This window comes from Haemorhous mexicanus, chromosome 2 (genome assembly GCF_027477595.1).
Source record: "Haemorhous mexicanus isolate bHaeMex1 chromosome 2, bHaeMex1.pri, whole genome shotgun sequence".
Taxonomy (NCBI): Eukaryota; Metazoa; Chordata; class Aves; order Passeriformes; family Fringillidae; genus Haemorhous; species Haemorhous mexicanus.
The window spans coordinates 52,409,511-52,420,080 of NC_082342.1; the positions used below are offsets into that span (position 1 = coordinate 52,409,511).

A 10,570-nucleotide genomic window follows, 5' to 3' on the forward strand; every position below is an offset into this window, starting at 1 on the left:
AACTCCTGCCTGGCTGTGTCCCACCCAGAGTGAGGTCTGATTTGCCTGTGACAGTAACTGGTGAGTGATCTCTCCCTGCCCTTATCTCAACCCCTGAGCCTTTCGTTGTATTTTCTCTTCCCTGTCCAGCTGAGGAGGGAAGATATAGAGTGGCTTGGGTGGGGCATCTGATGTTCAGCCAAGGTCAACCTCCCCCTCTGTCCAGCACTGCACTGCAGCCTGTTCTTCTCTCCTTCATCAGGGGTTGGATCCAAGCTGTGAACATGCTGCAGCAATTGTGCTCAGCTATATTGGGCTTCAAGTACTAAAACTGGGGCACAACTGTGAAGTCTGAGCCTGTAAAACGCTGAATGCTTGTAGCTGTCAGTATCTTCCGAGGAGTTATTCGTAGGGGGCAGGATGCAGGATCCATGCCTGGTCAGCAATGCTCACAGCACTGCTATAATGCCCATTTCAATATTCCAGGGGGTTCAGGAGCTCTGGCTTGTGACCTGCAGGCCTGGGGTCTCCTCACTGGTGAGACTGATGGAGGAGATGTGACCAGGGAGAGCATCTGCATGAGAGCAGCACCATTGCTGAGACTTGTCAACATTATTTCTCCTCCCAGCTGCTTGTGGAGTGGCTGGACTTGCTGACAATGCTGTGGTAGCCTGACTGGTTTCTTCCAGCCTTCTGCTGTCCCACACAGCCAGCCAAATGCTCGGACATGCTTTAGATATCCAGGCTTTGCTTGTGTGTAAGAAGGACAATAGGTATCTTTCCACATTACGTATCATCTTAGATCTTAGACATGTAATCTCTTTTTTCCCTGGGCTTCATCTGTACACGATGAGTGAGTGAGCCTGCGATTGTTGGTCTGACAGGCACCAGAGCAGAGGGTGCTGCCACTCTCCTGTGAAACCATAGGAAGTGTTTCATGATTCAAGATAAGACCTTCACTTCCTCGTTCTGTGCTCGTAGCACTGAGCTGCCACTGAGGCTGCACCATCCACCCCGAGAGCCCTCTCTCAAAATGGACCAGGAGACCCTGGGAAGCATTGTCCTGCTTGTCATCGTCACCCTGATCAGTGTTGTCCAGAATGGTAAGACAAAAATAAACCTTTATTTAAGGGATAGAAGGGAGCTGAGGAAAGTTCAGGATGGCATATGCTGTGCTGATCTTTGGATAGATAATATTTAGTTATAAGTGCATGCATGCTTAGGCATAGCTTTGTCTTTAGAAACGGCTTTCTAAGCATGGAATTTTGTATGACATTGTGGCAGTATCCTGACAGTCAGGTGGTCTTACTCTCTGACATTCTGGAGTGAGTTTGTTACACTGTTCAGCTAATGTAAGGACTAATATGCTGGGATACCCTGTGGCAATGTGAATTTTGATTTGATGACTAAGACCTCCTTTTCTGACCCAAGTCCCTGCTGTGGTCAGCCAGAGCTGCCCTCAAGCTGGAGCCTTGCTGCCATGGGCAGGGGTGGAGTCCCTGGGGGTCTGCAGTGAGAGCTGGAGTATGGAGCTGGGTGAAGCTCAGAATTGGAGGAGTCTGTGTGGGCTATTTGTGGGCAGGCAGAGCTCCTACTTTCCTGCATCTCCAAGTCCTGCAGTATAACTAATCTCAATTAATTGTGGTCCCAAGAACACTGTACATTTCCTGAGATGGTGAAGTTTCCTTCTCCAGCCCTTATTCAGACCTTGCATAGACCCTTGTATAGTCTTCAAGATTTTTTAAATAAAATAAGTATCTCTCCTGTGCAAATTTGATTTTAACTTCTTCATCCTCTCTTACAAATACTTTTTTTAGCAGGAAATTCTGCCCAGAATTCAAAGGAAGGATTGAGTTTTGCTTCAGCTGCACTACGTTTGCCCAGGCTCAAAGAGATTCAGCAGTGGGCTGGGCGGCTGGTGAAAATTCCAGAAATCTGTAGCGATGGCTTCTTATTACGAATGGGAGATTCCCACCGAACACAAAGTCCTAGGAAATGGGCTATTCTTGGGCTGCTGCAGAAAGGGGGAAGTGGGGAAGTGGTGGGAGCCTAGCTGCCAAGGAGCCAAAAAAAAACCAAAATGCAGGCTGGTTTAGTTTCAACATAGGCAGTAAATGCCACATCATTTAACCCAATGCTGTTCTCTGGCAAATGCACATCATGTGACATCAGCAGAATATGGCACATACCATAGTTTAGAGAATGTGTCAAATATACATTTCTTGCTATGTAATCATATGACTTTATATACAGGGTTTTTTTCCTCTCACTCGGACATGCCAGACTTCCATCCATGTGCTTTTATCTGTCTGTGAGATTATGGACCCATCTGCTACAAAGGGGAAGTAGGATGCTTGGCAAAGTCTGCCAAGCATGTGAGGCAGACAACCCTAAACCATGATTTCACGCTTTGTGTCATCTGGTTTCCTCTTCCCGAGCTTTCTTTCTAGAAAGACCAGACCTGATATGCAGTCTTGCAGTGAATGCAATTATGAAAGCAGTAGGAATGTTTGTCAAGGGCTATCAGGAGTGCTGAACTCTTGCTGAGGCTGTCGTTCAGCAAAGCACTTGGGCCTCTGCTTGACTGTCTCTGAGCACATGAAGTCAGCGCCACGTGGATTCATGATTAAATGCTTCTCTGCATAGGGTGCAGGACCAGACAGCAGCTTGAATGCTGCTGTTCCTGAAGATGGAGGTGGGCTGTGGTGCTGCCCCAGTCTGGTGTCCATTTACTGTCACCTTGTTCATGACGGAATCTCCACATCCTACGGAATGACTCACGTTGCCGCATACCACAGAGTGACGCGTGCAGCCTAAAGTTTTGTTCTTTTACTGGAGACATGTTGCAATCCAGCAGCTTTCAGGGCAAATCAGTGGTCATTGCTGAGGAGATCAGGACAGAGAAAGCAAAGTGGAGAGAAATAAGTGGCATGTTTGCAAGCACTGGCTATGTGGGATCATCATCTCCCAGCTTCTTTGGCACGGACTTGTGAAACAGCCAGGCTTACACTGAACTCTTGCACATTATCTTGATCAGAGTGGGACTGCCACTGTTCAGCCTCTGGGCAGTCTGTGGAACCTTGGAGCCTCAGGGCATTATCTCCTGGAACAAATGAGGTGAATTAAACCTCTCCACTCCAGCCTTGCTCTGCTCACTCCTCTCATGATGGCTTGTGAAAGCACTCTCTTGCCTCCTAGCATAGTGGAACTTCTCTGCAGCAGCAAGCTGATATTTGGGAAGTGGCAGGATCTGCAGCAGTGGAGAGGGAGATAAATAGCTTGTTTGGCTTTCTCGGAAAAGGGAAAGCCAAGTATGTGGTATTTTCTAGAGATTTTCAAGCAGGATAAAAGAAAGGGAGGAGGTATGCTACCAGTGAGTCCATGGGGTCCTAGACCTGCAGGAAGTCCATCGCTGCAGCTCAGCACTGACCAAAAAAGTGCTGATCAACTCTGTCCTCTTCAATTAGGTCCTCTTAGTGGCTGTAGGCAGGGTAACCTCTTGCCAAAGGCTGTGCTTGTGTGCAGATGGAGATGCTGAGAACTCTGCCGCTGGATGGTGTCTGGTCCCCCAGGAGCACCAGCACTGTGCTGGTGGCTGTGGGAGGATCTGCAGCCTGGCTCAGAGTAGGAGCTCTGGCCTAAAGCACTGTGGGTTTTTCTGCAGAAGGAATGTATGTACCCAGGGGATCCCACAATACTGGGAACCAAAACCCAGTTATTTTTGTTAAAGACAGTGGAAGTACAAGAGAGCTATTTACAGCACCGATGAAGGGGAAAAAAAGAGGCAACTCTTCAGATTGTAGGGATGAAATCCTGCAGCTTATCTAGCTAAATTTTTATTGCTATAATAATGTATTTCCTGATGGGCTATCTTTCATGTGTATATATTAGGTTAATATTCCAAGCCATAGAGTCATTTGGAAGCACTTGAGATGGGGTGCACGACAACAGAAAGCTTGCAGCTTGTAGCCTGCCAGAGCTCTCTCTGGTGTACTTAGACATATGATTGATGGTCTCTGGTTTAGTGTCATCAGATAAAACGTGTTTGTCAAGAGCATGATGCATTATCTCGAGGTGCTGCATTTTTGCAGCAGCTAACACTCTGACACAACTCTGTTGCTTAAAAGGAGGATACACAGAGATCAGCCATTAAGACCAGGCTTTCTTTGGGCCTTTCTGAGAAAAGAACCAGCCCTGCAGGATGTCCTTGGTTTGGCAAATGGGTTTCACTAAAAGAGAATAGACTCCCTTGTCTCCCTACTCCATTGCAGAGCAAGATTTGAGGTTGGCAGCTCTGACTGGAAAGCTCCTTTTCCACTGGGAGCTCAGAGAACCAGGGTCAGGGCAGTGCTTCTGCAGCAGAAATGCAGAGACTGCCCAAAGTGCAAAGTTGGGATGAAGCAGGGATTGGAGGTGAGAGCCTGCTACCAGTCACATGCAGACATGTGGGGATGCATGGAGGGTTTGGTTAAACCTGGGTGACAGAGCGAGCACACTGGCCACATCCTGCACCCTCATGCACGTGTGTCTTCTCCTGCCATCTGTCCATGGGAACAGAGCTGAGCCCACAATGCCCAGCTTCTGCAATATCTTCAGGTGACATCTCAGACTGACTACTCTGTGGTTTTTTAACAGCTTTTTTTGCTAACAAAGTGGAGCATGAAAGCAGACACTGCAATGGGAAGGTGTTGCAGCGGCAGGGATCCTCCTCCTTCGACCGTGTCTACACTGCCAAGTGAGTAGACAAGAACTGAGGAGTCGGTGAGGGCAGAGTGGGGTTCATCATGCTCTGCATTAAAATTAAGTCCAATCCCTTTTTGGGGGCCAGGGGTGGATTCCAAATTGTCTCAGATGAGGGCTTTGTACTTAATCCCTACCTGTGCTCAGTGTTCAGACATGAGGTTTTTGGGTATGTTTGCTGGATGAATCCAGCACCCTTCTTGCCACCATGTGCTGCATCTATGTAAGTCTTACAGCCTTCACAAGTGTTGTGTCCCTGCATTTGGGAACCAGTTCACTCTTCCCTGCTGGAAGTGTGGCACTGGCACAGCCAGAGTGTTAAGGGCTCAAAAGAAAAGAGCCAGCAGATACATCAGCCTGCTGAAGAGCAGGTAGGTGGCAGAGCTCATACAAATCCCTTGGTCTCTGGCACCTCCCTTGGCACACAGATCTCCACTTCTCCACTCCTTTGCCGCATGGAATCACTCTCGACTTCTTCACTTCTCCCCCTCAGAAAGCATTCACAGCTGAAGGAGGCAGCTGGACACCATTCCTGTTCCCCTGCAAAGACACTTGTTAACTCTGTGAGACACTCTTAGTTGTGACACAACTCTAGATTGGTTGGTTTCATCCGATAGCTTTATTAATATGACTCAATTAAAAGGACTTTAGGCCAATAAAGCTCACAGCATCTATAATGATCAAACAGGTTAGGGAGAAAGTGGCTTCCACAGGTGCCAGGCAGGCACAGGATGATTTGTTTTCCTCATCAGGCAGCACAAAGGCATCCATTTTCTGAGTGAGAAAACAGGGAAGCAGACCTCGGTGAGGAGCCCAGCCCTTGGCAGGTCAGGGGCCTCCCACTGCTCTGGGGTAGCAGTCTGCTCTCAAGGGTGCTAGTGCAGCCCAAATTCACCTGCCACCAGTCTCTGCTGGTGAAACATACTGATTTTTTTCTATTTGCCTGTGCTCTGATTTCTGTCCTACAAATTCCATTCCAGCCAGAACTGCGGACATGCCTACCCTACGTTCCTCGCTGTGCTTTGGTGTGCTGGCCTTCTCTGCAGCCAAGGTAACACGCTTTTGTTTGTTTGTTTGCTTTTCTCCCTTCAACCTGGCACCACATTCAGCGGAGGATGGTGAGCACTATGGAAGTTACGCTTTCAGGGATCAAGCCTCCTGCAGCAGGGGAGCCTCTCTTACCCCCCTGTCCTGGAGCTAAGCATGCTGCTGGAGTAGCAGCACACTTATGGCATGGCTTGGCTTATGTCAACAGATGTGTTCCCAGACTTAATTCAAGGTAGTCCAGGCCAGGGACATTTCCCATACTGGCACTATGGATGAGTTCCCTTTGTTTTGGGTGAAGGGTTTAGTACTTGGTTGCTGGGTTATTGCCACATTATTCCATCTTGGGACAGAAAATGGGCTCAATTTATTAAATTGCCAGAACTGCCACCTCTCCCCTGTGCTGAGGACCACCCAGGACTACTGACCTGCATTTCTAATTGTGATCCCCTCCAATTCAACGTGAGTTTATCTAACATAAATATGAGTGCTTACCTGGGGTATGTGGCTATTCTTTTTGGAAAAAAACCCTAGTTTCTTAACCAGGAGAAGAAGAAGGGAAAAGCTAGAATTATGGGGGAAAGCCCTTTTTTAATGCTCAAAAGTTAGTATTGGACCACAGTGTATCCTCCACCTGCTCCTAGTGAAGTACCTCTACCAACAGCCTTCTCTTTCTGGTGAGGACAGTGCCTGAGTTGGGGCTCTCTTTCCTGAGCCTGATACAGCCCACACTGGGTTTCATAAAATCATAGAATGGTTTGGGTTGGAAAAGACCTCAAAGATCATCTGGTTAAAGCTCCCTTGCCAGGGGCAGGGTCACCTTCCACCAGACCGGGTGGTTCAAAGCTCCCTCCAGCCTGGCCTTGAACACTTCCAGGGATTGGGCATGCTTCCCTGGGAAACCTGTGCCAGTGCCTCATCACTCTCACAATGAAGAACTTCTTCCTTATATATAATCTAAACCTGCTTTCTTTCAGGTTAAAGCCATTTCCCCTTTTCCTATGAGTTCATGTCCTTGTGAAAAGTCCCTCTCTAGCTTTCTTGCAGGCTCCCTTTAGGTACTGGGAGGGTGGTGGTGAGTGTGTGCTCTGCAGTGGGCACAGCTGTGTGCAGGATTACACCCACAAAGTTTTCAGAAAAGCTGGAGTGAGGGCAGGCAAGTGCTGTTTCCCATGCAGAGGTCTCTATCCCAGTTCCAGTACTTGTCCCATAACCCAAGACTGCCGGTTCCCATTTCCATTCCAGGCCAGGCAGCAGATGGGGACAGTGCATACAATGAGAGCTGGGCTGGTGTTGTTAATGCCTTGTTTTGTCCTTTACCCAGCTCCTGCTGCCTTTGCTGGCCTGATGTACCTGTTTGTGAGGCAGAAGTACTTTGTGGGCTACCTTGGAGAGAGGACCCAGAGGTAAGGACTTGTAGAGCCTCTTTAAAATATCCAGAATGTGGTAGCAGCACAGCTGGATGCTGCACGTCCACAGGCAGAGCAGCTGGCTTCTTGTGCTGCCTGCAAGAGCTGCTGGCATTGGGTAGTGCAGGAAAGCCCCTCTCTTTTGGATGAATGGAGGTAGCTGTGGGAGATGTCGGATGTGCAGCAGCACTGGGTTAAGGGGGCCTGCAGCTCCTGCTCACAGAACTCTTTACCGACACAGGTTTGCATGACTGTGCCACAATTTGCACAAGATTGTCCTTTTATATTTATATTAATAAAGCAAATTACACACATGTGAAACAGAGTTGTCCCACAGCCTGTAATGGATAAGAACACATTCAAGCGCCTCTGAACAGACACTTTTGTAAGCAGCAGCCTACACTGAGAACAGAAGGTCTAATCCAGATCCAAATGGATCCTGAAAATTACATTTAAGTCCTCTCAACTGCCTGGCAATGCAAGACAAAAAAGAAATTTCCCCCCTCTCTCTCAGCCCCTGAGGTCTTTCAGTTGGTCTCAACAGCAGAGCCCTAAGTCTGAGGGTTCTCATGTGAGATGATGCCCATTAACAAATTGCTTTCCCCCATTTCTGTCTCCTCAGCACTCCTGGTTACTTGTTTGGGAAGCGCATCATTTTGTTCCTGTTCCTCATGTCTGTGGCTGGAATACTTAACTACTATCTCGTCTTCTTTTTCGGGAGTGACTTTGAAATACACATTAAGACGATAACCAGCGCGATCTCTCCGCTGCTGCTCATACCCTAACTCCCCACAGCACTGAGGGGGTCAGCATGCTTCGTATATTGATGCCCAGAAGCTGCTATAATTCAACTGTTCAAGAAATGAACCCATAACCCAGTGAGATTTCTGTAAATCTCATGCTTGACAAGCTCTGTAGTTTGATTTAGCCTTGCTTTTTTTTCTTCAGGAAAAAGATTTATCATGAGCACTTGGCATGTCCAAGGAATGGTAACAACTTTCAGTTAATTCTTTAGAATTTTTTCCCTAAAGGGCATCTTGCAAGCTGACTGCATGACTGGAAGGGACATTGTATGCTTGCTTCATAACTGTGTCGTGCTTAGCTTTTGTCCCAAACCCCAGGATCCTCCCAGTGTCGTTCCTGACTGGTGGCTCCCCCAATCACCCTGAGATGCAAGAACAGCCTTTCACCAGCATTCCACACGCCCCTGCCCGCACAAAGGCATGGACCAGCCTCCTCACCTACCCTTTCCCTCCGACTTGGTGATGACCAAGCTCAGGCTGTTGCAGGACGGTGGCAAATTGGCCCCTTTCTGGTCTTCCTTGATGAATATTCATGTGCGTAACACTCAGCACGCTGATCTCATTTACACTTCAGCCTCTTTGTTCTCCCAGAACTGGGAAAAGGAGTGGTGTGTAAATGAGGAGCTGGTGTATAGCCGGTGGGGTTGGGTTTATTTTGATTGGCTTAATTTAATAAAACAGCCTAAAGCGATGAAATGTGTCTGCTGCCGTCTTCTTTGCGCCGTGCGTGATCCCATTGCTCCGTGGCTCAGCAGCTGGGAGAGCGGGGCAAGGGCGGGAGCGCCGGGCGCTTTGTGCGAGCTGCTGATCGCGGCCCCGAGAGCCCCGAGCTGAACAACTCCCCCTCTATGAGCACGGTCAGTGCTCTGCTTCCAGCCCTGACCATGTGCCCCGCAGGTCCACGCTGAGGAGGGCTTAGATTAGTGGTGCAGACCGAGGCAGGCAAACGGGTCAGTGCAATCTTTTTAAACATTGCTACCCTCCGAGTGCTTAAGCTCTTAAGCCTGTCTGATTGCTGCACAAAAGCAGGTGCAGAAAGCCATCTGCCTTTGTACTACACCAGGGCTGGAGGGTTTTGGTGCTGTCTCATGGAGCAAAGGTGCTTGTGCATGGTTGCTCTCCTTTCCTTTTTTTTTTTTTTTTTTTTTTTGTGTGTTCTACAGGAATCTTAGATGTGAAAGACTAGTAATGGGCACATTTATTGCATGATGATTATCAATGTTCTCACTGGTTAGAACAGGTAATTAAAAATATTTAATCTAGCCTTCCAACCTATGGCTGCTGAGACACCTTATTCCCAGGCAGGGCACTCATGTTCCTTCCCTCCCATCCTTCTCATAACACACTCCAAATACTCCTCACACCATGCTTTTCTGCCATAGCTCTCTTCATAGCTGATGCCAGCTGCCTATCCTCGTTGGAGACCCACTACTCTTCTGTTTCATGGTGTCAACCCATCAAGGGATGGCAGCACCCCAGGAGGAGAGAATAACCCCAGTGGTCTGGAGCTACAGAGCTCTTCGGCATTGCTGGGAGGCAATGCAGCTCATGCTGCCTCCACCTTTAGCCAGTTCAGAGCAGGAGAAGCTTCACCAGCACCAGTCCCTGCTCTCCAGCCTGTTTGGTCTCTCTGAGGTCTGGGACTTGTTAATGGAAACCATCACATGTGGGAGGTGACTCTCCCAACTCTGTGTGTCCCCCTTGCAGGTCTCTTCAGATGGCTGAGTCTCCTCTGGGGCTTCTTTGTCCTCTATATCAAGAAACAGCTCACTTGAGCTCCTACTTTCCTCTGTTAGCATGAGAAGTGACTCTCCACCAGCCAGCTATAAAGGGAGGAAGATTCTATTCAAGTGTCTATTTTGGGTCAGATAACCTATCATAACACTCTGTGGTCTCTCCATCAGACTTGATGGTCCTTGTGGGTTCCTTCTACTCAAGAGATTCTGTGATTCTCTGTCAGCTGGATGGTTGGTTTTTACATGATTGTACTTAGGTATGATCAGGTCATCTTTCAGAGGAACCAAAGCCTATCTTTTGCTGCAATGTTTTATTTTGCAAGAACGTTTCCTACTTGCTTCCTCAAAACCTTTCTGATAATGAAAGAGATTAAAACGTAGGCAAAATCCATTTTCCATCTATCTGTAAATAGAAATAGTAAAATAGTGACAGTATCAAACAAACAGGTGCAACATAAATTGATCACTATGTAAATTCTTGGTGACTATCACGACGTGTTTTCCATATTACAGGCGGGCCTTGTGGTTGCATTTGCCTTCCCACTCTTTCTGTGAAAGGAAGGCAACATCAGTGATATTTGGGCTTTTCTCACAGTCTTACACAGCTCCAGGTTTTGTTTTCAGCAGCAAAACCACTCTGATCTTGTTGGTACAGTTGTCAGCACTTAGCACACCATCTACTCAGAAAGCTGCACACGCAGGCTCTTTGCAAGGGGGTTGGACTAGATGACCTTTAAAGGTTCTTCCATCCCAAACCAATCTATGATTTTATGATTCTATAGATAAACATGCAAAAATACAAACACCACTGCAAACATGCATGCTGGGATCACATTCACAAGAACCTATGAGGACCCAC

The 10,570-nt window shown here is 47.8% G+C and overlaps 1 protein-coding gene across 1 annotated transcript; it reads left to right on the forward strand.

The window, feature by feature from the left end:
* The first annotated feature begins 929 nt into the window (after positions 1-929).
* ALOX5AP (arachidonate 5-lipoxygenase activating protein) lies at positions 930-8,671 on the forward strand. Its single transcript, XM_059838823.1, has 5 exons — positions 930-1,082; positions 4,615-4,714; positions 5,700-5,770; positions 7,088-7,169; positions 7,795-8,671. Exons 1-5 carry the CDS (start codon positions 1,013-1,015, stop codon positions 7,955-7,957), a joined length of 486 nt encoding a protein of 161 aa, XP_059694806.1. The 5' UTR covers positions 930-1,012; the 3' UTR covers positions 7,958-8,671.
* Positions 8,672-10,570: the final 1,899 nt, after the last annotated feature.

Coding starts and splice junctions, on each gene's coding strand:
- ALOX5AP (XM_059838823.1), top strand. CDS start 1,013: ATGGACCAGGAGACCCTGGGAAGCATTGTCCTGCTTGTCATCGTCACC. Junction 1,083..4,614: donor GATCAGTGTTGTCCAGAATG/GTAAGACAAAAA, acceptor GTTTTTTAACAG/CTTTTTTTGCTAACAAAGTG. Junction 4,715..5,699: donor GACCGTGTCTACACTGCCAA/GTGAGTAGACAA, acceptor ATTCCATTCCAG/CCAGAACTGCGGACATGCCT.